Here is a 27,047-nt window from a genome sequence, read left to right as displayed (position 1 = left end):
TTGGTCTATAGAGACATTTATTGCACGAATTTCAATGAAAATAAACCAAGGTTGATACAAAACAACCAGATGTGTTTGCAAAGAGCCAGTGGTGTGCGGACAGAAAGAGGGTAAATTACGAGTGCCCAGATTCTTCTTCCTCCTCTCCAGTCCTCACGAGCCATACCGATCCTGTGGCAATTAAAATAAATAAAAGGAGAGGTCATTTGGGCGAATGAGACGGTGAATAATTAGATCTCATGAAGACAAAAGCATAATAACAATAAGACAGTTTTATCCATGGAAATGATTCCAGTCAAGGCCAGCTGTATTGAATTGAATAAACACCTTTATGGCTGAGAATAATTGTGTTTGATGGTGACACAAGGTCAAATCGCAAATAATAATAATAATAATAATAAAGGTATAAAAAGATTGAGAGTTTCACATCACCAAACATCCTTCAATTGCACAGAGATGGAAATATATTTGCAGTATTGAGGGTTATAATGTTTGCATCTTCTTACTATAATTCACCGTCTGTCCGTCCGTCCGTCTGTTCCCAGGTACCGCAAAAAACGGCTGAACCGATCGCAACCATTTTTTGGGTGTGTAATCCTGGGATCCCTTGGAGTAAAATAGGCATAAATATAATAACATGACCCCCTTGACGGCTCCCGTAGGGATCGGGTGCTTCCAGTCATATAAAACTGCCACTTTCTTGGCACTTCCATCTGCACCTGAGCCAGTTTGTGGGGTGAGAAATGAGACAAAAAACAGGTTGCTTCTCTTTTCAGATGGCATGAGGATAACACAACACTTGAAGTTGATGTCCAGGTAAGACAGCTATTCAGTTGCATTTGGAGAGGCTGATGGTGTTCACAAGTTGACATCATTGTTGAGGCGGTAGCACTCCCTGCTGTAGCAGTGTTTCCGTATTTCTCCATGTTATCCATCGATTTAGTGCTCGAGTACCGTATGGTTGACAGCCTCCGAATTGGTGCAGGAAGGGTGGTGGGAAATGGATTCTTCCATTGCAGGATGGGTTAGTTGCACCGCTCAGTCTTCTGGTCAGCCTCGAGTGCGAGCCCTTGCTGTATAAACCCACATTGCTGGACTTAAAAAATCCATATACAGTAACTTACCAAGTAAACTTCTTCAAACTGACTTGCATCTCTGCCATTTATGTGGTTTTATTACTGCTTTGTGTATTTTATTCTCTTTTTTTGAAACAATTCAAGCTCCGAGATTGCTGCGAAAGGCTGAGAAAGCGATAAACATTCCATCATGCTCAAGCAAGATGCACCTCACATCACCGATGACTACCTCGGGTAATGTACACTGCTAATCCCAGGCAGGTGATTTGCAGGCCAAGGTACCAACGCACAACGGCCGACTCATTTTCAACGACAACGGCACTCGGAAGAGCACGTACTTCCGCCAGGCTGAACAATTTATGTTTTGTATACCACTGATAGGCTGGAGCTGCATCCGTACCTGAACCAAAATCGAATCGGCTTGTTCTCGACACCGAACCAACTCATCCATAACGTTTTGAGACATTGTGCTATATATTGTTTTGGGCCTTATCTCTCAATGGTGAAGAATCATTTTCCAGATCCGGATCTTCACCAAAATTGAATCTATTCATCCTTATCACACACCCAACCTATCCGCCAAATTTTGTCTGAATCCGTCCATAACTTTTTGAGATATCCTGCTCACAGACAGACAGACAAAGACAAATGGGTGAAAACCTAACCTCCGTCGACCTTTGTTGGTGGAGGTCTCTCTCTCTCTCTCTTTCCCTATCGAGTGCAGCCTGTGGCTGCTGGTTACATCATTGGTTGGGACGCGGCTATGCCGCTGATGCAGTGTCCCCCTTACCAGTACACAGGTATTCATTTTGCCGACCTCGGAAGGATGACAGGCTGCATCAACCTCCTGGTGTATTTTAATTCAGCAGCCAACGGGGCTTGAACTCAGGACCCTAGGATTCCAAGCCACCACCCTAACCACTAAGCCAACACCAGGCTTTGTTGGTGGAGGTAAAAACACGATGAAATATTTAATGTCCACAATCAATACACAGATGATACGGCTTTACACGCACTGGTGTACTGCTGATATGACAGCAGATTGACTGTTGCATCTTCCAGGTCCGACCCTGTCGGGGTTCATTTTCATTCTTCATCGGTCATCATTACAGGAAACACCATGCTTTCGCCACTCACCGATATCAGGTGTTTTATATCTTTGCTCATCCATCGGCATTGATCACTTTAACTCTTATGCAAGTCATTGCTTTGTTAATAGAGTATCGATCCATACAAATAAATTTGTCACGATATTTACCTTTCACTTCTTAGCACTCATTCCACGTCTTGCGAGGGATTTATTGTAAAGAATTTAAATTCTGAGTGGTCTCTCAAACCATTATTTGCAGGTCTGCAGACGGGTGATCTGCAAACCTGGTTTCATGTCGACGATGCAAAACTAAAACATAGACAATTACACGAGAATAGCATTTGCGACTTAAGTGACGATTGTTTGGACATCTCGAATATCGCTTCCACATTAAAACAAAAACGTCGTCCTGTTGAGAAAGCAGATAATTTAGCAGAAAGACAAGCGAGCTTACCTGGATTGATGAAACAATGCCAGTAGCAAGAACAGACAGACGTCCAGCCACGAGTTTCACTCCTTGTCTCATTTGGCCCATGTCTGGTGCAACTGGTAACACAGAGCCAATCGCAAGGCCTACGCGAACAATCGACAGAGCTTTACTTCCTGTTTTTGTTTCAGTCAATCAATGAAAACAATTGCTGAGAGTAATTGTACCACTTGATTCAAAGAATGTTTGAAGTCGGTTTGATTTTCAAACCTTGGTCTTGTTTCTTCTCTCCAAAAAGATCGGCAGAGCTGATGGCTGAATTGCCAGAAAGGTTCTCCAGTCGTGCCTGTGTTTCGTACTGGAAGTGAGGGAAAGGAGGGAGAGCACACCGTGTGAAGGAGAGCACCTTCAATAAGAAAAACCTGCAGCGCTCGAGGCGTGTCATGATCTCGCATCTTCGCTCAAGGTTCTTACGTCTTTGTAGTCGTCTTTTCCAAAGTACATGTCGGAGGAAATGGCCTTGGCTGTTGCAAACTTCTTCTGAGCATCATCGGATCCAGGGGCGAAGGCGAACTCATGGTCCAGCTTACGGCGAGTGGATGTTCTACGAGAATGTGGAAGGAAAGTGGGGTTTTAAAGACTTGCTTCAACCTGGCTAAAGCTCACAGAACTGTTTACAGGTGAAAAAGCTCACTGCCTGGAATTGTTCGGACAAGTAAGTATATGTTTATTAATTAGATGCCGTTGCACAAATGAGGTGGGGGGAACCAGATAAGGAAGTAAAAGTCAAAGTTTTGGCTTTAAACTTCAAGAAACCTTACCTATCCATGGGGTGAACCATAGGCAGAACAGATTCCTCACAATCCACAAAAGTCCAGCTGGAATCAGTTTTTTCTTCTGAACCCCATCGCTCACTCTCACCCATTGAGAAAGGGTTATCTCGATATCTGTTGGCATATGGGAACAGGTGAGCCAGATTAAACTTGTTCACAAATTCAATCTGCACTCACGATCGAGTGCACTGGGCCAAACAAGCGTTTTCTCACAGGCGCTTGCCATTGTTTCCGATCCTTCCGCACCACCTTCCCCCATGTTTATCAAACTCTAATGTGTTGTGGTTTCCCCATCACACCCCTTTCTCACGTGGGTGGTCCAGCAGAATAAGAGTCATCATAGCTCTCACTCCTCTTCCCTCTGCCGCTCGTGGATCCTTCCTGTTCAATTGTCTGCATGTCCATCAACACCGAGTGAGAAACGGCACTGCAAGGACAGAGAGAAAGTTGAAATTCTGAACCAGGAAACCACTGTATTATGTTGACTGAATCACAGGATGCACTGCAATCTGCCACTCAGAATGTCTATGGGTTATAGAGGTGAGAAGGGAAACTGTGATGCTGTAAATAGGTCGAGTTTCTGTCAGACATATGTGCCTAATCGAAAATGAGCCATTACACCTTCCCTTGAATGCATATTTGATTCAATCATGAATTTGGTCTGATGGATACATCATTACCAAGTTTCAGCTATACAACTGATGCAGTGGCCCTGTAAATTATGGCAGCAATTTAGTATCTGGTCATGGTACCAGCACAGGATGGCCTAACCTTTTTAAAAGGTGCCACAGGATCTTTAATGTCCACCATCTAATGCTAGCAGATGAACAGCCGGCTGCATCCATCCTAAGGATGGCATACTTGAGCCTTGCCTGTGAAGCACCAGGATGACAATCTATAATTGGGCGAAGAATTAAACGAGATGAGACAATTCAAAGGTAAACTACCACCTGAACTCGTCAGAACAGCATATTACACGAACAGGTTCTTCGGGTCATCATGGAGAAAATTTTAATATAAACTGTGAAAAAGAACCTTGTTTACCTGCGTTTTCCCAGCCCCATCCCCAGCCTCTCCAACTCTTCCTTTTTCTTGCCTTTAACCAGGTCCATCATTTCCTTCTCCATCTGCCTGTCCATCTCCAGGGCCTTGTACGCCAGTCGCAGTGAGCTCACCCTGTGAAAGTCCAGCACAAAGTAATGCAAGTAATGAGTTAGCTCAGCAGTGAGCTTTCAGAGCATCCTTACTCCATTATAATGTTAGTCGTCAAACCTAGGCCAGTTTCCTGTGCAAATCCTGAAAAACCAGTATTAAAGTGGTCATGCCGGTCCACCAGTTTGGCTGCTCTGAGTAGGGTCGAGGGCCTATTTGCCGCTCTACCAGACTGAAAGAACGTCTCAGCCGGTCGAGCGACGTGCTGGTACGTCCCTCACACCCAGCACCAAATTGGTGGCATGAGCAGTTCTGCCATGCTGGAGGTAGGGTACGTTTCATACAGGATGCGAGTCACCCCTGAGCCCATCTGTCCTTTAACGGATGACTAGGAGCCACTGCGGCTCACAATCAGGGCAACTCAAATCGCTCCACAGAGCCAAAGTTGCTTTGCAAAGTGTATTGAACAGGGGAGGAATAACAAAAGAAGCAATAACGATACAACTATTACAAACAACATGCCGCAAGTTTCATACAATCGGAAGGTACTTGATTATCTAATCTGAAGACCACCTCAGAAACCATGAGAAAGAAGTGACCAAGGAGGCAGACAAGAATGAAAATGCTGAAGCTGTGCTTGGTTGAACACAGCAAATCCCAAAGGGAAATGTGTGGCACGGTGGGGAACAAGTCCAATCTTGTGTCGAGGCCCTATAGCCTGTATCTCACTGGGCTGTGACAGCTCGCGACTAGTTGGAGACACCAAATTGCGATAAAACAGCGATAATTTTCACTTGGAATCACACTGAATTTATACTAAAACACATTTGCGTATGTCTCACGAATATCGCAAAAACTCCTGGCGAAATTTGGGATGAACTTCGCCTGGAGTTCGCATACATGTCGCACGACGTTCAGGTGACAAAACAGATTTTTTTGGCACATGCAACTGTCGCACGACGGTCGCACGACAACTGTGCGTGACATATATATATATATATATATATATATATATATATATATATATATATATATATATATATATATATATATAAATATATATATATATATATATATATATATACATATACATATACATATATATATACATATACATATACATATACATATACATATACATATACACATATACATATATACATATATACATATATACATATACATATATATATACATATACATATACATATACATATATACATACATATACATATACATATATACATACATATACATATACATATATATATATATATATATATATATGAAGCCTGGTGTTGGTACAGTCGTTAGGGCAGCGGCTTGGGATCCAAAAGGTCCTGAGTTCAAGCCCCGTTGGGCCACTGAATTAATACACCAGGGGGTTGACTCATCCTGTCATCCTTCCGAGGTCGGTGAAATGAGTACCAGTATACTGGGCCGGTGTATTCCCCAGTTAAAATAGGTGTACCATATCCCTGTGTCGTAAGAGACGACCAGGGTTGCGTCAGGAAGGGCATCCGGCGTAAAACATGTGCCAAATCACTATGCGGATCATACGGATGATCCGCTGTGGCGACCCCTAACAGGAGCAGCCGAAAGAAGAAGAAGAATAAATATATATATATATATATATATATATATATATATATATATATATATATATATATATATATACATATATATATATATATATATATATATATATATATATATATATATATATATATATATATGGCCTCTCCCTTCCAGCAATCATATTGTCAGTTGGGAAACGAGTAAGAGAGTGCCTGACTGAGTACTACAATGGTGTGGGAGCTGTGCCCTGGCAGAACGGGACGGTGGGATTACAGGAGAATGCTGACCAAGCCTGATTGTTCAAAGTGTTATGTTACTTGTCAACGTTGCACCCACAAACATTGTGTATGATCCAATTGTTCATCTGCCTTGATAGGGGCTTGTGGGTGTGACCATATTTTGTGTGTGACCTAATTTATGTAAAAATATGTGAGACGTGATTTAGGAATGATGGGAAGGTGAAAGGAATGATGGGAAAGTGAAAAGTTTGCATTGAATGCCATTACTCAGAACAGGAGAGAAACAGGACAGACAATGCTGGTTTTACAATTTGGACTACGAGGTTTTTTTGTCATATCTGGATTGAACTATTGTGAATCTATCGCCATTACATTGCATGGATAACATGTGGATTTCTATGTATATATTAAATTGAGTAGACAACACATTGTGCAAATTGCAGATTAATTTCTTCCGAAAATATTCTCTATTGAATTGCAGTTTTGTCGCACTCTCAACGGGCCCAGGACAGATTATCATTTTTTTCTCCAATCAGTCACAATTTAGTTTCATAGGTCGCCAATCCCTCACAAAGTTGTCTCACATTTGTTGCACCTTCTGACTCAGGGAAACTAAATTGAGAAGGGTTCGAGATCGGTTCGAGACAACCGCGACGACTCTGACTATGTTGAGATAAAATTTGTCGCACGAATTTTTTGAACATGTTCAAAATTCCAGCGACACCAGAGCGACGTCCTACCACTCATGCGAGGAAATTGAGAACCACTGCGAACGTTTCCAGGCATTTTGGAGAATCCTGTTCGCATTTTGCCGCGAGCTGTCGCAGCCCAGCGAGATACAGGCTTAACCGACACGAGCAGGCACGGTGGAGAGCTGCAGCCGAGACCTCAGGAGATAACAGTTGGGACTACAGGCTCCGGTCGGGGAAGTGCTGAGGCATCAGGCTGTGTCCGCTGTGCTGACCGTGCATGGAGAGAAAACAGTGCAGCTCCTACAGCATGGACCAAGGTGCATCTCCTCCCAGCCCTCCTTCGTACCCAGCTTTATCCTTTCGGTGCACACCCTGTTCTGTGCTGTCACTTAGCTACCCCCCAAGGGTGCCTATTGGTCAAGCAAGCACAGTCCGTGGCACGAGCCCATCACCTTGATCCCTGACCCTCATAGAGGGTTTGGGTGCTCACCCATTTCGCACCAAAACTTGTGCCGCAACCCTTCTTTTCCCCACAAAGCACATTTAGGACAGGTAACAAAGGAAGGGACATTAATAAGGGATTTAAAGGAAAAGGAATTTTAGACACACACATTAAGGAGGGAAAATGACAGCTTTCTATGCAAATATCGACATAATCTGCTATCACAATTCAACAAATTAAAAAAAAACAACACAAAATGTCATAGCCCCTGTTGTTTTAGTAATTTTGCTGTATGGAGTTAAAGGGCTATCCCATATTTATGCATAACTAAAATGGCCGCTGGTATACGAGTCGGCCATCTTTGATCAGATCACAGAATAAAGTGAGGGGCACGTGTACTGTATGCCATCATGTACTGTACCAAGTTTCAACAAAATCGGACCATGCAAGTCTGAGAAATAGTTGGGACACATTTAAGTAACTAAATGGCTACCAGTCGGCCATCTTGAATCTGATCTTTAAAACAATGACGTGCATATTAAGCCATCATTCATTATCCGTGTGTCAAGTTTGAACAAGAACGGTAAATGCATGTCCGAGAAATGGTTGAGGACGTGTTCAACACCAGGTTCCCCCCCCCCAACTAAAATGGCTGCCAGTCTACCAGTCGGCCATCTTTGATCAGATCGCAAAATAAAGTGAGGTGCAAGTGTATGTCATTGTGTACTGTGCTTGTGCCAAGTTTGAACAAAATCGGACCATGCATGTCAGAGAAATAGTTGGGGCCACATTTAAGTAATCAAATGGCCACCAGTCGGCCATCTTGGATCTGATCTCAAAACAAAATGGTGTGCATGTGTAAGCCACCATTCATTAGGTGTGCCAAGTTTGAACATCAGTAAATGCATGTCCGAGAAATGGTTGAGGACGTGTCCAACATTGGGTTTTTTACAACTAAAATGGCCGCCAGTCGGCCATGTTGGATCTGATGTCAAAAAAGAAATGACATGCATATGTATACCATCATGAGTTGTCTTTGTGCCAAGCACAAATAAAATTTGGCCATATATGTCCGAGATATGGTTGCGGAAGCATGCGCACGCACACCAAGACCAAATCCATAAGCCCCCGTTTCAAACCAAGTCCAACAGGGGCTAATTACCTCACACTTATGCTAAACATGCACTATGGAAATAACTTTTTGCTATGCGATGCAACTTTAACCCTTAAGCACAACGGATCGTATGAAATTTTGTCGTGGTAGACCCATAAAATATTTGTCGTGGCCAGATCTTGCAACATGCCCGAAATCTATTTTGAGTGGTCACAAGGGCTACGACACATTAAAGATGGTTTGGCGATGGGGACGCGACAGAAAAAAAAAAGATATGTCGTGGGTGTGTCGCAAGTCAGTCGTGCGACAGTCGTGGGACCATCGTGAATTGTCGGGTATTGTCGGGGGACTGTTTTTTCACGTGATCAGGTTGTGGGTCACTCGTGGGACGCTCGCGCGTCCGTCTCCCGACTATATAACGCAAGACTGTCGTAGGACAGACTCACGACAGCCACAAGACATAGATACCACAAAAAATCGTCGAGCAAAAAAGGTGCATGTCCAATTTTGCCTCACGATGCCAAGTCGATGCCACGATGCTCAAAATTTCATAGGACTGTCTTGCGACGACCCACGATTTGCCCAAACTTTCTGTCGTGTCGTGGCACAAATGCGTCGTGGGTTCGTTGTGACCGTGGGTGTAGAAGCCATTTCCACAACAATATAGTACTGTTGGCTGAATTCGGAAGGCCACAGGTTTAATACACACCAAGTCATCATTGTGATACTGTTCTTCCCTCAGTAAAAACTGCAAACAAAGCTGTAGTTACATAAACTGCACGGCCAAACACAATTGTGTTAGTGATTGAGCATGAAGATACATCTTACTGTCAAGGCCATCCAGCCTGTAAACAATCAGATTCCAAACACAGCTTACATAGCTGGCTCATCTTGCTGCTGTTGCTGTTGCTGCTGCTGCTGCTGCTGCTGCTGCTGTTTATCCACAGCCTGCGCTCTTTTCTCATGTTCAGTAAATGCATCTCCACTGACTTTCTGGGCTCCCAACCCACCTTTCCTTCCTCCTATCTGAAAGAATCACCATTTCAAGAAAGACCATGGTATTATATGTGCCAGGTTTTAAATTATGGCATCACACAGTCAAAATTTCAAAGATCCGATGCAGTTTTGTCGACGTGAGGCATACCCCTTTCTTCACCACTCCACCTTTCTTCTTGCCAATTATTAATGACTTCGCATCTGAAACAAAGCAACCACCAGGTAACATTCTACATTCTTTCATAAATAATCAATCATACAAATCCTTAAACCCTAAGGTTCTCACCACTACAGAAACTGAGTGGCACAGCTGTCACAAATTGCTGACCAATCATGTAAACTGGACACTCTTAAATAAAGTCCTGCCACCATTACATACAGCCATCCCTAAAATGACTTGGATCTTATAGTGTTCTTTGTCCAAAAAGAGTCCACTGAAGAGTTCAGGGAGGTTTAATAACACCAAGCAAACAGCATACTGAGACACGACTGCTCCCTGGCATGTGAAGCACGATACCCCCTCTTCTGAGTTCCTGTGTTCCTTCATTGCTTTACTCAATCTGACATACGAATGCCCTACGTGATGGATCTCTCAACAAATTGCGTTTGTACGTACGCTGATCACACAGCTGGATCGGAAAGAACCCAAACGCGATAAATATTTGTTGGAACCGTTAATTCACCCTTGAATTACAATTTCAAGTGTACTCTGGGTGCAATTTGATGAAACGGGAAATTCTCCACGAACTACTTTGAGTCGCAGTGTAAACAGTTTCACTCCGCAGTTTCACTCCGAGAAACGATCTGTCGGTTTTGCAGTCGTATTGAAGGAACAAAACGAATGTCAGAGGGGTTTCAGCTTATCGAAGAAGCGATGGCTATTTTCCATGAAGATGATCTGAAGAGAGACCGCAGTTCCCAAGTTGCTGGGCTGGTGGCTGATGCCATGAACTGTTACAAAGATCTTTATCAGCAGAAGAAAAGAAAGTCAATCAAACAGTCTTTGGATAAATGAATCAAGGTTGGATCAAAGCAGGAAGAGAAGCCACATCCAGTTTAATCCATGAACGAAGAGACAGACAAACCTGCCCCTTTGTCCTCATAACTCCACACAAGCTTCACAACCATTTCTGGTGAATGCAAATGTTTTTTCTACTTTATATTAAAATAACACTTAAATATGCAAATGCATAATCGACTTGATTTTTATTATTGAAATTATTCCCCATTTCGGTCCCAAAGAACATAACTAGCCTTCATATATGCATTACTAATAGTAATGGAAAATGGATTCCCTTTGAGTCGCACTTTCCAGAGACGCAACCCCAACGTTAACTGGGACCAAAGTGTACACGCACAACCACAAATAATGCATTGGTGACTCCCATAATACCTGCCATCATATAATTTATTGGGATAGATTTTTACCATCACCCACCCTTTCAACGTGTCTCAATGCTTGAATTCGGTCTACCACCAAGCCTTCCCCAAATCCCATTTCGAACCACAAAAGTAAACAGTACCATGAAAGACGAGAAGGAAAAAAACTCACAATACGCTACGCAGAAGAGAGAAAGAAAAGATAATGGCGTTTCCCTTGAGCAAGTAGGGGAATCGATACAAATAATTGTGTGTCTGTGTGTGTGTGTATATATATATATATATATATATATATATATATATATATATATATATATATATATATATATATATATATATATATATATATATATATATATATATATATATATATATATATATACACATGTCCCCTCCATAACTCAAAAACCATGAAACCTAGCAGCCTGAAATTTTGCATGCACAATAACGGCCCTCCAAGGAAGTGCACGAGTGAAAATTGGGTTTTTGTTCATTAAAACACCCCTTTTGAAGATAACAGCCTTATTTAATTATATCCTTTATTGGGCTACCCTTCCTCCCTCTCCTCTCTCCCTTCCTCCCTCCCCTCTGTCCCTTCCTCCCTCTCCTCTCTTCCTTCCTCCCTCCCCTCTGTCCCTTCCTCCCTCTCCTCTGTTCCTTCCTCCCTCCCCTGTTTTCCTTGCTCCATCCCTTCTCTTCCTTCCTCCCTCGCTTTTCTCTTTCTCCCCCCACCCTCCCCTCTCTTCCTCCCCCCACCCTCCCCTCTCTTCTTCCCCCCCACCCTCCCCCCTCTTCTTTCCCCCCACCCTCCCCTCTCTTCTTTCCCCCCACCCTCTCTTCCTTCCACCCACCCTTAATACCCCCGTTGCTTCGCTGATGGGTTGTGTTTGCTCATAATAAAAGAAATATTAACATTGCTGTAAATTTGAGTATTTGGAGCTGTCGCTCAAGAGGGGAGGGTCATAAAGTAAAGGTCGTGACAAAACAACACCGGTCCAGAAATTTTACAATGCCGATCAATAAAATACACAAAACAATAACTTAATTTTACTCAGGAGATGCAGCACAATGAAAGCTTTGGCATTAAGGGGAATGAAGCACTGACCCAGAGTACCCTTGGGTGATGTTCCAAGGTGGTCGACGCTTGGAACTCTTTCGGTGGCACCTGAAGAGAACACCTATTGTTAGAAATCAGAAAGCTATGTCCATGATCAATGAAGTAAATAAGAAAAGGAAAAGAACAAACTATTTTTTTTTTTAATTTTTTACTGGCTTCCTCAAAAAGCAAGAGGCATTCACAATTGACTCTTTTTCACTGGGAAATGCTTGAATTTTAGTCCACTTGATAAAAGACACCATCTTGATCAACCTCTATAAAAGGCGACGGATAAATCATGCATCACGTGAGTACAAATGTTTTGCTAGTGCAGGAAAAGTAGCGTGCATAGTGTTCCTTTTACCCAGTGTGCCCTGCCCTGCTATGCATTATTTTGGTCTGATGATGAAGCAATGTGAAAGAAATACAGTGTCTTCAGAAAGTTTTCACACCCTGTGACCTTTTCACATTTTATTGTGTTACAGCCTGAATATAAAATGGATGAAATTTAAAAACATTTGTCACTGATCTACACAATTGATTGCACATGATTTAGAAAGAAACACACCTTTCTCTGTAAGGTCCCACAGCTGACAGTGCATGTGAGAACAAAAACTCCACCATGAGCTAGAGGAGGCATAGGCCTAGATGGGAGGCATAAATCTGGGGAAGGGTATAAAACAATTTCGGGAGTGTTGAAAGTTCCTAAGAGCACAGTGAGCTCCATCAAAGAATATGGAACTACCCAGACTCATTCTAGAGCTGGCCGTCTGACCAAACTGAGAAACTGGGCAAGAAGGATCTTGGTCAGGGAAGTGACCAAGAACCCAAAAGACCACTATGACAGAACTACAGAGTTCCTTGGTTGAGATGGGAGAACCTCCCAGAAGGCCAACAGCCTCTACAGCACTTCACAAATCTTAGCTTTATGGAACCTTCTGCCCAGACACAAGCCACTCCTGAGGAAAAGGTACATGACAGCATACTTGGAGTTTGCAAATAGGCATGTGAAAAACTCTGAGAACATGAGGCAAAAGATTATGTGGATTGATGAGACAAAAATTGAACTCTTTGGCATGAATGCAAAAGCTCTACATCTGGCAGAAACCGTGCACAGCTCATCACCCATCTAACACCATCCCTACCGTGAATCATGGTGGTGGCAGCATCATGCTATGGGGATGCTTTTCAGCGGCACGGTCTGGGAGACTTGTAAGAATAGAGGAAACAAAGAATGGAGCCAAATACAGGCAAATCCTTGAGGAGAACCTGCTTCAGAGTACAAGAGACTTCAGACTGTGGCAAATATTTATGTTCCAACAGGACAATGACCTCCAAGGCAAACAGACAAAGCAACATTGGAATGGCTTCAGAACAAGAACGTGAAAGTCCTTGAGTGGCCCAGCCAAAGCTCAGACTTGAACCCCATTGGGAATCTGTGGAAAGACTTGAAGATTGCTGTTCACCGACGCTCCCCCATCCAACTTGACAGAGCTTGAGCAAATCTCAAGGAAGACTGGGAGAAAACCCCAAATCCAGATGTGCAAAGCTGATACAGACATACCCAAGAAGACTCGAAGCTGTAATCACTGCCAAAGGCGCTTCTACAAAGTATTGACTCAGGGGGATGAACACTTATGTAAATTAGATATTTCTGTATTTTATTTTCAATAAATTTGTAAAAATTTCTAAAAAACATGTTTTCACTTTGTCATGTTTGGGTATTTTATGTGGATCGGTGACAAAAATTTTTTTAATTTGATCCATTTTAAATTCAGGCTGTAACAAAACAAAATTTAACAAGGATCAAGCGGTGTGAATACTTTCTGAAGGCACAGTACACAAAAGGAAGAAACTGCTGCATTTGGCGGACAAAAAAGGAATGCACGGGGAGAAGCCATGAAGGAGGAGGGGAAAGGGAAGCAGCATGGAGGGGGAGGTGGTTAGGGGTGGAAGGCTTTTAAGATAATATTGGTGTTATATCCTCACTTCCATCCAATATTTAAGTAACCTAACCTTTTAACCCTGGAGAGAACAGAAGCGCTCTTACCATTGTCAGCTTTTTCCGTCACTTTCTCCATTTGAGTGCCCAATGCAGCCCCTCGAGCCAGGTCTGAACCAGTTTCCAGCAACCCATCTCCATGCATAGTTTGCTCTGCCTGTGACATCGGACGTGTATAAAAGGCGATTGTCAAGGCAGTACGGTGGAAATTAAAAAAATATGGTGCCTGGAATCAAAATGAGTCAAATTTATCAATAGCAACTGCACTTTGCTGCAAAATGGCAACAGTTTCCATAGACACACCTGTGTGAGCTCTGAAAAAAAGTCTGTGTCAGGCTCCGTGCGCACAGGTGAGATGGGCATGGCACTGCCCGTCCCGTCTATCCACAACTGGAACAGAAGGATAAACCACACGGATGTTGGAACACGTAAAATGTACGACGGGTTTGTGAAGAAAACTGTCAGTGCAGCCAGATTGTGAGACCACAATCGAGGCAAACTGTACCTCAGTTCCGTGCCGGCGTAGGACAGCAGCAGCTTGTGCACGGATGCGCTCCCTGTATCCCTGGGCTGTTCGGCTTCCATATTTACTATGGGCATCCATCATACAACAGCCGTGCTGTTGAAAATATGTACGCTGAAAAAAGTAGATCGGGGTTTGAATGTAAACTTTTGTAAGTTATAGAATCACAAAATCGTTATTTTTTTGTAAAACAAATTATGCGACAAAAAAGGAAAAACAAAGAAAAACACAGGTTTGATGCCGAGTTCATCATCACATTCTTACCGCATTTGCATTTCCTCCGACTTGCATACAGCGAATTTGGAACCAAGTCCAGTTAGAATCCAGTTCCGTAGACCTGAACCAAAACAATGCCAAATGTTCAATCAAGGTGTAGAAATACGGTCAGTGAAAGTGAGGTGGAGGAACAGGACTCTCGAGAGCACACAAAGGGAATTTACGGTGAAGCATCAATAAACCCCGAGAAAGCATTTTCCAACAAGAATGGCCCTCGGTAGAGCAAATACAGTGCCTATAGAAAGTCCACCTTTCAAAAATTTCACCTTTGTTGCCTTATAGGTCAGGTCAGATATGGGAGCATGCGCTGGAGCAGCGCGTCACTGCGTCCACTTTCCGCCGGTACTCCAGGGGCCTTTGTCATGCCATTCCCGAGGCAGATGCCTAGCCCATACCAATCACCTTGAGATGCTGATCAACCTGCTGCAACGAGACATGTGGTCGGCCCATTGGCCGCCTCCATTCATGAGGCTCCCTCGCTGAGAGAATCTGGTGAGCAGGGTCAGCATCAGGAAAACGAGCCATATGTCCATGCAGCCACAGCTGATGCTCACGGACTATGCAGGTAACAAAACTCATTTTAACCTCTTTCAGCAACCGCTCATTGGACACAAAGTATGACCAGTGATAGCCAAGGATTGTCCGAAGAGACCTGGTACCAAAGGAATTAAGTCTCCGTCTTAGATCCTTGGTCAGAGTCCAAGTCTCACATCCGTAGAGCAAGAGTAGAACCACCGAGGACCAGAAGACTTGGACTTTCGTCGTCCTGCACAGGTACCGACAGCACCACACCCCATGATCCAGTGAATCCACGACTCCCCAGGCCCGACCCAGAGGTCTATTGACCTCTGGCTCACAGCCAGCAGAGACATGAATATCACTGCCAAGGAATGTGAATCTCTCAGTGAACTCAACATCCTCACCACAAACAGGTACAGACAGGATAGCAGCATCCAAGGTGTCACTGAAAGCCTGGATATTAGTTTTGACCCAAGAAAACCGTAATCCCAGCAGCTCAGACTCCTCATTCAGCACCTCGAGGGCCCCCAAAAGGATATCCAAAGTCTCTGCAAAGACGACTGCATCATCTGCAAAATCAAGGTCAGAAATATTGACATTCCCAAACGATGCACTGCAGCTTGATCTCTCAGACATCCTCCCCAGAATCCAGTCCATACAAGTGCTGAAAAGTGTGGGGGCCAGTACACAAGCCTGACAAACTATAGTAATAACTGGAAATAAGTCAGAGATGGTACCATCACATCTCACAGAACTCTCAGTACCAGAGTATAGATCAGACATCAGATCGATCAGTTTTAGTGGCACCCCACAAAGACCAAGAATACTCCAGAGGGCATCCCGATTCACTGAATCCAATGCTTTACAGAGATCAACATAGGCTACAAGCAGCCCCTGCCAAAACTCTCATCTGCGTTTGGAGAGCACACAAAGGGCAAGGATACGGTCAGTCGTTGACCTCTTTGGTGTGAAGCCTGACTGCTCTGGACGCTGGTGCTCAAACAGATGGTGGCGAACCCTATCAATAATTATCCGAGCAAAGACCTTGCCCAGCACTGAGAGCAGTGTCACCCCTCGGTAGTTGTTGCAGTCCTGGCGATCAACCTTCCCTTCCTTTCCAGAGAGGGACAACAAGGCCCCTCTTCTAATGTAGCCTGAAACTTATCTCGCCTTATAGCCTGGAATTAAATTACATTAAATCAGACTTTTTCCACCTTTATTTACACATAGTAACCCACAACTTCCAAGTGGAAAAGCGAATTCTACAAACTTCAGAAAATTTATTAAAAATACAAAACGAAAATATCTTGGTTGGATAAGTGCCCACCCCTCTTAGATTTTACTTGGTGGAAGCACCTTTAACAGCAATTACAGCTGTGAGTCTGGTGGGATAGGTTTCTACAAACTTTGCACACCTTGATCGGGTAATATTTGTCCATTCTTCTGCACAAAAATGATCAAGCTCAGTCGAGTTGCTTGGGGAGCGCGGAGCGTTAATGGACAGCAATCTTCAAGTCGTGCCACAGATCTTTCGATTGGATTTAAGTCGTGGCTCTGACTGGGCCACTCACGGACATTTATGTTTTTGTTCCTTAGCCAATCCATGTTGCTTTGGCTGTGTGGTTTGGGTCGTTGTCATGTTGAAAGGTGAACTTCCATCACAATTTCAGCTTTCTTGCAGAGGACAGCAGGTTTTTCTCTCAGATTTTTCTGTATTTTTCTCCATCCATTTTCCCTTCTATCCTGACCAGTGCCTCAGTCCCTGCTGATGAGAAACATCCCCATAACATGATACTGCCACCACCATGCTTCAAAGTAGGGATGGTGTTCTTTGGGTGATGTGCTCTGTTGGGTTTGCGCCAAAGTTAACATTTTGCATTTAGGCCAAAGAGTTCCATCTTGGTTTCAGACGACAATTTGTTTTTTTGTTTTTTTTCACATGGCTTCAGAATCTCCAGAGTGGTTTTTTTAAACATTCCTCAAACAGCAATCAAGATGGGCTTTTTTGAGTAATGGCTTCCTTTTTGCCACCCTACCATGCAGGCCAGACTTGTGGAGTGCTTGGGATATTGTTGTCACATGCACACAGTGACCAGTCTTTTCCATAAAGGCGCATAGCTCTTTCAAAGTTGACATTGGCTTCTTGGTGACCTCTCTGATCAGTCTTCTCCTTACTTGGTCATCCAGTTTGGAGGGACGGCCTGATCTCCGCAGGGTCTTGGTGGTCCCATACGCCTTCCACCTCTTAATGATTATCCCTTGCAGCACAGTCAAGACATTCATGGCCGTTGAAATATTTTTATACCCATCTCCTGATCTGTGCCTTTCCACAACTTTATCCCAGAGGTCTTTTGAAAACTTCTTAGTGTTCATGGTTGAGTCTTTGTTGTGAAATGCACTATCCAGCAGAGGAAACCTGCAGGAACACCTGATTTTATTCTGAAATAATCAGAATCACTACAATTTAACACAGGTGGAGGCCAATTAACTTGGTGTGTGATTTTGAAGGTGACTGGTTACACCTAAGCTAATTTATAATTGCTATAATAAGGGAGGTGGACACCAAGATATTTTCGTTTTGTATTTTTAATGAATTTTCTGAAATTTGTAAAATTTATTTTTCCCTTGGAAGTTTGTGGGTTACGATGTGTAAATAAAGGTGGGAAAAGTCGAATTTAATACAATTCAATTCCAGGCTATAAGGCAACAAAAGGTGAAAATTTGAAAGGGGGTGTAGACTTTCTACAGGTACTGTACCTCCATTACATTGAAGACCATTACAAATGTAAGGAATGAACATCGTGAATTATACAGTCTGCTAATATTTATACAACATGTTCAAATGAGGTTTATATTCCGTGGATTATAACCAGGAGTTCACATAACTGGTACGCATGTACTCATGCGCGGTTAAAAAAACCTAAATGCATACTTCAAAGATGCTCAGAAAGCTCGAAAGCATACGAGTACAACAGAGGCTTTGGATGGAAGGGTTTCTCAGCTAATGTAGTTAAGATTCTTGCATGATAATTCTGATAAATTGGTATACTGTACTGCGATTTCAAAATTTAAGTGCACAAAATTAAGTTTGTAAATTATAACTTGTAAGATAAAAACTTTTTAAAAGATCCAAGAGAACATGTGAGTGAAGAGGAAGAACAGGAGGTTTTCTCAACTAGTGTCGGTAAGATTGTAACGTGATAATTCTGATAATTGATACACTGTGATTTCAAAATTAAGTTTATAAATGATAACATTATAATTTACAAGTTCTATTGTCGGTTAATAACTTATAAGATAAAAAATAAATATATCTAAGGAGAACACGTGAGTAAGGAGGAAGAAGATAAGGTTCAAGAGCGTCCGGAACGAAAAGAGCGGCTTGTGAGTGCCTCGTCTGGAGAAGACGTTCTCAGAGAGCGCTTGCAGAGGAGTAAGATGAATACTAAGCTAAAAAGTGCTTTAAAAATTGACGTGGTGCTTGTGAAAGCAGAGAAGCACACTTGAAGCTGACTTTTTTGTGAGTGGTAAACCATTTCTGCTGGTACTCATTGGAGAACCTCATAAAAAAAACAAAAAAAATTGTGTGAACCCCTGATTATAGGGTCACATTACAAAACCTCCAAATCCAATATTTATGTTTAGTTGAATGAACTACATGCTTTCGAGCAGTGGACCATCAGGAATACTGGAACTACATTTGGTAGAGGACATACCTCCATCAGGCTGAACAGTTTTTTTAATGCCGTGAACATACTTTGGTACATCACAGATGATGAAGGTTATGGTCAAGTTTCATCAAAATTCTGTGTGTAGCTTTGGAAAAGAGAGCAAGCATGTATTTTGGGAGGGGGGGTGGGAGGAGGTGGGGGGGTCAACCCCCCTTCCCCACCCCCATAGACCCCCTTAATGAGTGCAGATTTTGATGCGGTCAATACACCTACGTTCGGCATCAAATATGAGGGCTTGGGGCCATGTTTCATCAAAATATTGTATTTGATTCAAGTTCCCATCGTGTGCTGCCTTTTTGGTTGCTGGTTGCATCATTCGTTAGGGGTGCAGCTGTGACGCTGATACAGTGCCCCTATTACCAGTATACTGGTGCTCATTTCACTGATCTCGGAAGGATGACAGGCTGAATCAACCCCCTGGTGTTAATTCAGTGGCCAACGGGGTTCAAACTCAGGACCCTAGGATCCCAAGCCACCACCCTAACCGCTAAGCCAACACCAGGCTTATTTGGTTCAAGTGATAATGATTGAAGTGTTTATAGACTGACTGACTGAGAGACATTGCTCGATCGCACAAGCTCACATGCCTAAATCCACGTGATCTAATAATACACTTTGCAGGCATTGCCATATCTGGTTCGTGATTGCTGTGTGATGGTTGCCATGTTCCTCCACACCTGCGAGATGTTTGAGTTATAAAGTTGTGACATGTACCTGATGCTATTTAAAGATCTGATTAAAAGGAATTATCGACATCATGAAACTTTCAGGGAAATTAATGCTCCAAATATAAAGGTCCGAATATAAAGTGAATAACGAAATCGATTAACATGGCAAACTGCACACAGGCAATTGCGGAACGGGCATGGAATGAAGCGCAGACATCACGTAAACAGCATCGAAACAAAAGTGAGTGAAAGCCTGAGCGTGCGATCAATATGCAACTGAGGCTCATGGAAAAGCAATGTGACAAGAGGGTGGAAGGCAACACATGGACAAGTCCTCTTGTCTGGGTGGAAGGCAAGAGGGTGGAAGGCAACACAAGAGGGTGTGGGACAAATAGGAGGACAGTAGAAAAGAGTGAAGGGAAAACAGCAACCTGCAAGTAGATAAGGAAGGGTTAATGAGGATAGAAAAGATCATGGGTAGGTATGGGAGGATTACAAAAGGTAGTGGTAGCATGTTACCCTGGTGTTAGCTTAGCGGTTAGGATGGTGGCTTGGGATCCTAAGCTCATGAGGTCAAGCCCCGTTTCCGCTGAATTAACACCAGGGGGTTGACTCAGCCTGCCATCCTTCCGAGGTCGGTGAAACGAGTACCAGTGCAGCAGCCAAAAGGCTGCACACGAAGGGAAGGGGTATTGACGGATTTATTATATCTGGTATTGGTGTGATGCAGGCATGATGGGCTGAATGGACTTCTCTTATGCATATTATAATCCTTGTAAACAAAACCCCTGGAGGACAGAGTGAGATGGAGCAGACCAAGGAAGACAACCACAAGCGAAAGAGAAGAGAGGAATAAAGGAGTAGAGGTGAGCACTGAGCCTGAATGTTGGGAGTTTCACAAAGAGGAGGTTTCTGGAAGGATGCGTGCATCCCAAATCAAAAGTTTATAATTGCATCGTGCAAAAGTCTCACTCTGAAATAGATCTTCATTATTATTAGTTCTCTAACTGGTCCATGTGTCTGATTGTATCATCACGTCAACATACACTGAGAACAAAAGAACTGTACAATTGATTTATTTCACCATTTTTAATCTTTTTAAGCAATAAATATTTCTGGTAAAGAAAACAAACTAAAGGCTGTGTTTCATGTAGAATTCTAACTCTTGTTCCCTGGATTATCTCACTCTCTGATAACAAGTAAATCATGTGATCAAGTCATAAAATGTCAAAGTCACCAAAATAAAGAGCTTGGAGAGGGGGTGCAAAACAAAAGGTGAGAGACTCACCGGATAAAACTGAGATGGACACCGAGAGAACGATGTGCTCCAGAGCAGTCAATGCAGAGAAATACGCCATAGGGAATACTGGCCCAGCTGGGGTTTTTGGCATCACAATCAAAGCAAACCTGAAGGACAGTACAAAGCTGCACAAATATTCACATAAAGGTGTCTCCTGTGGCAGTGCACGACCCTTCGCACCATGCAGCAGGTGCACGCAAAATGCACATTTGTACAAGGAAAAACAAAAAGAACAGACAACATCTCAAAATACAACAATGCAGGAACGAGAAAATGAAGCATCCTACAAATACCTCAGAATAGAAGGCACCCCATGTACAACACAAAAAAAAATGCGCAAAATAATCAGGAAAGAGTACCTACACAGAATAAGACTAATTCTGAAGTCATCCCTCTCTCCAAGAAACAAAACCAGAGCTATAAACCAACTTGCGGTGATGGGATTCCAATATAGCTGTGCACAATTGGAGATCAGCAATCGAGACACCAAAACAAGGAAACTGAACTATTCACAAGACATTCTACAAAAATAAATGCATACAGAAGTTGTACTTAGCGAGACGAGGAGGAGGAGTCGATTTGATGGAGCTTAACCAAGTGCTCAGAACAACGTGTGTCGGACTAGCAGAGTGTGTGAAAAGCTCAACAGACTATCGGATGAGATTTGTACACGAGCAAGAAAACAACAAACCAGAAAAGGGATCCTTAATCCATTTAGCTACAAACTTCCAAAACCATGTGCCAATGATCAGGAAAACGAAACAAAAACAAACACAGCCCCAATGATTACAAAGAAAAAACTAGAGGGGGAGCACTCGGGAGAGTGCAAAACCTCCGCCGCCAATACTGCTGGGTCACTCAAGTGAACCTTATATCTTATTCATTAAATATGATGTCAACAGTGCTGACAGTTATAGTTCTTTTCTCCAACATTTTTTTTTGGGGGGGGGGTTGGAAATCACTTAAAACATGTAGAAATGCAAAAAAAAGAAATCGAAATTTTGTTGAAAAAAAAGTTGCAAAATTTTTTTTTTCTCTAACAATTATTTTGGGAAAGGGGGTTGGAAATCACTTAAAACATGTAGAAATGCAAAAAAAAAAAAATTTTTTTCTCTAATTTTTTTTTGGGGGGTGGGGGTTGGAAATCACAAAACATGTAGAAATGCAAAAAAAGAAGTTTTTTGGGGGGGGGTAACAATTTTTTTTGGGGGGGGAGGTGGAAATCACTTAAAACATGTAGAAATGCAAAAAAAAAAATTTTTCTCTAACATTTTTTTTTGGGGAGGTAATTTTTGGGGGGGGTTGGAAATCACAAAAGATGTAGAAATGCAAAAAAGAATTTCTCTATTTTTTTGGGGGGGGGGGTAACAATTTATTTAGGGGGGTTGGAAATCACTTAAAATATGTAGAAATGCAAAAAAAAAACTTTCTAACAATTTTTGGGGGGGGGGGACCAAGTCCAAAATTTAATGGCATGATCCTTGGACCATACCTCACCCCCCACCAAGTTTCGTCGAAATCCGTCGAGGAGTTTTTCCGTAATATGTTCACAAACAAACAAACAAACAGAAAGGGGTGAAAACAGTAACCTCCATCCATCTTCGAAGATGGCGGAGGTTAAAAAAGGGAAAACTACAAAAAGAAATATCAGCAAATATACTCTGACAAATGGGAGAATGACAAAAGAGCAGGAACATATTAAAAAAAAAAGAAGAGCTCGACAGGATAGGGATCGACAAGGAAGGCTCTTTGGAATCGTTAAGAAGAGATCAAATTAGTTGGGATGGAGGAGTCGTCATAAATGCCAAAGACCAAGGACACTACACTAATGAATTTAAGAAAATGGTGCGATTGAGTCAATCGGACAAATGCAGGTTTTGTGGGGTAGAAACAGAAAGTACCGGTCACATCATTTCGGGATGTAAAAAAAAAAACTCATGTCAGAACAGATGCACACAGAAAGACATGACAGCATCTATCGAGTAATCCACTGGCACATCTGTAAACATTTCAACATCCTGGTCCCAGAACAATCATTGAAACACAAACCAAATCCGATCGTTGAAAATGAACATATGATGTTCACATGTGACAACATGATCCCGCCAAGTGTGGACATCGCAAACAAAGCATTACGTCTGTACATAGTGCTCAAACACAAAAAGGAAAAGTTGGCATTGTTGATTGAGGTTTCGGTTCCCAATGACTTTGGACTAAATGCAACAGAAATCAAGAAAATGACCAAAGACCAGGATCTGAAAAATGACGTCAAGAGGACTTGGGAATTGAAGAAAGCCGAAATTATTCCAAGATCATGATCCTTTACCAAAAAAACGAGGTGAAGATTTTGAAAAGAGACCTAAGAACGCAGTTTCACAGTTTGGTTCATGAATCATGCTTCTTTACCAAAAACAGAGGAGGTTGAGATTTTGAGTTCTGGGAGAACTTCCTCCCACCTCCTGAAACCCAAATGGAGATAACAATCATCGAGAGAAACATTCATAAGAGACTACAAGGACACTCGGTAGAGCGCATACCTCTGCCACGTAATGCCTGATCCACGAGAACATCGAGCCCAATACATTTTTGAAATATCATGCTATATATCGGTTTTGGCCCTTTCAATGGTGAAGAATCACTTCAAAAAAAATATATTCTCATATCCACATCCGGATTCAGATCTTCACCAAAATCGAATCAATTCGTCGTGGTCACACACCGAAACCGTCCCCAACGTTTTGATATATTGTGCTATATATTAGTTTAGCCGTATCTCACAATGGTGAAGAATCACTTAAAAAATTATCAGATCCGGATCTTCACCAAAATCCAATCAGTTTGTCCTTGTCACACACCAAACCTGCCCACCAAATTTCATTCAGATCCGTCCACAACTTTTTGAGATATCCTGTACACAGACCAAACAAGATGATGTTGTGCAGAGCACGATACTTGAAGAATCCATAAAACAAATTTGACTTCAAAAATAATTGGTGGTTGAAATTCAATGACCAAATATGCAGCTCATCTTAAAATTTCAAGTGAATCAGATGAAGATTTATAATTTTAGAAATTCGGAATATGTTGACCTGAAAAATAATTGGTGGTTAAATTCAGTGACCTGATAAGCAAAACCTGCTCCTCTGCTCTTGCTCACCCTCTCTCTGTTCTATTCACCTTCTCATTTGCTGAAGGTCATCTGCTTGGTAATAAGCAAACATTACTGCCCTGCACAAAAAGGAGCAACAACAGATCCCTGCAACTCCAGACCAATCAGCCTTCTCCCAATCATCAGCAAGGTTATGGAATCCATCATCGCTTCAGACATTAAATCCTTCCTCTTCTTCAATGGCTTGATTTCTGATCATCAATTTGGATTCAGACCAGGTCACTCTACCCTGGATATGCTGCTTCTGCTCTCCCAACAATGGATGGAGGTCCTCAATGACGGACATGAAATCACAGCCATATCCCTAGACATATCGCATGCTTTTGACACGGTCTGGCACCCTGCCCTGCTCACCAACCTTTCTTCCTATGGTATCCAAGGCCATCTCCACTCATGGCTCACAAACTTCCTCTGCTGTCGCAGCCAATGTGTGGCCCTAAATGTAGTTCTTTCATCCCCTCTTCCTGTCCAGGCTGGAGTTCCTCAAGGTAGTGTTATAGGCCCTGTTCATTTTCTGGTTTTCATCAATGATCTCTACAACTCTCTGGAAAGTCCTCTTCATCTCTTTGCTGACGACTCCACCCTCTGCCGTACCATCGGTCATCCCTCAGACCGACAAGCAGCAGCTTCTTCGCTCACTGCAGATCTGGGTAAAATCACAAACTGGTCCAACATGTGGAACATGTCTTTCAATCCGGACAAATCTCACAATCTCACGATGTCTCTCCAAAAGGACCATTTGGAACCCCCCCTACTTTCTCAACAATCCTCTGGAAGAAGTCATTTCTCTCAAGCTTCTGGGTCTCACTATCTGCCACATGATCTTTCCAACCTGGCCTCCAAAGGCAATCCTCCGTCGTGCAAAGTTCTTCCTCGGCCCACCTGAGCTCCTGACCACATACAAAGCTTTTGTCTGCAGCCTGATGGAGTACTGCTCTCCCCTCTGGGCTGGTGCTCCTGTCTCCCACCTCTCTACGCTTCACACTGTGGAAACGAAGGCATTTTGGATCATTGGCATCTCTCGCGATGAGGCCGAGTCTTTGGGCCTCTCTCACCGCAGGCAGGTTGGTGGTCTTTCTGTCTTCTACCGTCTCCTCTCCTCTCCGGTCTCGCCCCCCTACTCTGTCTGCAATTTGTCCCCACCATATTTCCGCAGGGCGCTCAAGGTCCCCCAGCAACCTCATCATGGTAAAACTACCAAAATCATGAATCACTGCTCACCTTCACTCTTTCATTCCTCTTTTTTCCCACCTTTGGAATAAACTCCCTCACTCTGTTCAATCCCATTCTTCCCTCCAGGCCTTCAAAACAGCTGTTCACCACCACCTCTTATCATCCCCCATCCAAATCCTCGATCTTTTCTACCCCCATTAATCCACCCAAGCCCACCTCCTTCAAATTCCCTGCTTTCCTTCCTGAAAGTCCCTGTAGTGTCCATCTTGTATACCCCATGTTCCCCACCCCATCCCTCTCCCTTCACAGATCCCCTGATGTCTGTTCCTTTCTGTTTTGTCCTTCCCACTCCCACCCCTCTTGTCTCATCCCCCCCCCCCCTTGATGTGCGTTGCGTGTTCACTCTCATACGAGCCTCCACAATGTATACAGCAAAAAAAAAAAAAATACTCTTCAAAATTTAAGGCAATGGGATGACAATTGAGGATTTTCGTAATCTCACCAAAGTTGTTGACCTTTTGACCTCAAAAACAATAGGCTTCTTCTTTATGACAAACTCTCCCATGCGATTAAGTTTAGTGAAGATCGGTTTAAAATTGAGACCTGTAGGTGACCAATATTACTTGAAAAAAAATCTGATTTTTTTTGCAAGTAACAAACAGACAGAGAGGAGTGAAAACCTCACCTCATTCACCTTCAGAGGTGGAGGTAACAAAAAATAATAAAATAATAATAAGAGGCTCAAACCAAAACTCCCAAATAATGAAGCGATGACGTGGCACCATCGTTTATTATTTATTTCGAGCATCCCAAGCAGCTGCAATTGTTGACGTAATGACGTCACAGAGGTGTGTCAAAGGTCACGTCGAAGTACCAAATGTCAAAAAGGATTTTTTTTTTACAATGACAATTAACCACAGACACACACAAACATTACACAAGACACGACATATAAATCGTCATCTTCTTCTTGACCGAATCTATTATATACTGTACATACAGTACGTGTACAGTACATGATAGACCAACCACGGTTCTGCACTGAGGTAATAAAGAGGGAATATAGAATGGGAAAACAAATAAAAGATAAAACACACAACGCAGTTAAAAAAAAATAATGCACAAAGAAAAGTTTTTCAACGAAATACGAACTTAAAAGAAGATTCTTGATACTAATAGCTCTCAAGGAGGGAACGGTGATGACGGGCAGCATCCTTTTACCGAATAAAAACAACACTGTAAGAGAGAGAGAGAGAGACGTGGCTGTTTCAAGGAAAACCTCCCTCAAGCTCATCCCCACACACTATTAAAATGATCCAGAAAGATGTACAAAAACATAACTGGTACAACGTTCCACAGGCGATGCCACAAGCAAACCCGTCCACGGTGCTGCCTGCCCACGTTCCCTGAGGCGAACCTTGTTGGTAGGAAGAGCACGAAGGCGTTTGAATATCGTTTGGATCTGCGTTTTGGTCGGCTCCGCCATTTCGATGGGCGTTGAAGCGTCGTGACGTAAGTGCGCCGCAAGCACATCAAACGTATGCGTCGTGACGTAAGTGCGCCGCCCGCAC

At 42.8% G+C, this 27,047-nt stretch overlaps 1 protein-coding gene across 1 annotated transcript; it reads right to left on the bottom strand.

The window, feature by feature from the left end:
• Nucleotides 1–27,047, bottom strand: LOC147013400 (ADP-ribosylation factor GTPase-activating protein 2-like). Its single transcript, XM_085855198.1, has 16 exons — nucleotides 26,894–27,047; nucleotides 21,123–21,241; nucleotides 14,905–14,977; nucleotides 14,623–14,754; nucleotides 14,421–14,507; nucleotides 14,166–14,274; nucleotides 12,125–12,184; nucleotides 9,788–9,840; nucleotides 9,521–9,669; nucleotides 4,471–4,602; nucleotides 3,737–3,853; nucleotides 3,415–3,540; nucleotides 3,068–3,197; nucleotides 2,864–2,951; nucleotides 2,621–2,739; nucleotides 1–171 (listed from the first exon to the last, which is right to left on the bottom strand). The coding sequence occupies exons 1-16, from the start codon at nucleotides 26,960–26,962 to the stop codon at nucleotides 154–156; spliced, it is 1,581 nt and encodes a 526-aa protein (XP_085711324.1). The 5' UTR covers nucleotides 26,963–27,047; the 3' UTR covers nucleotides 1–153.

This window comes from Eptatretus burgeri, chromosome 14, assembly GCF_056783735.1.
Source record: "Eptatretus burgeri isolate ZD-2024b chromosome 14, Ebu_testis_v1, whole genome shotgun sequence".
NCBI classification, from domain to species: Eukaryota; Metazoa; Chordata; class Myxini; order Myxiniformes; family Myxinidae; genus Eptatretus; species Eptatretus burgeri.
The sequence above is the reverse complement of the archived record's forward strand: the minus strand, read 5'-3'. Positions and strand labels throughout refer to the sequence as shown.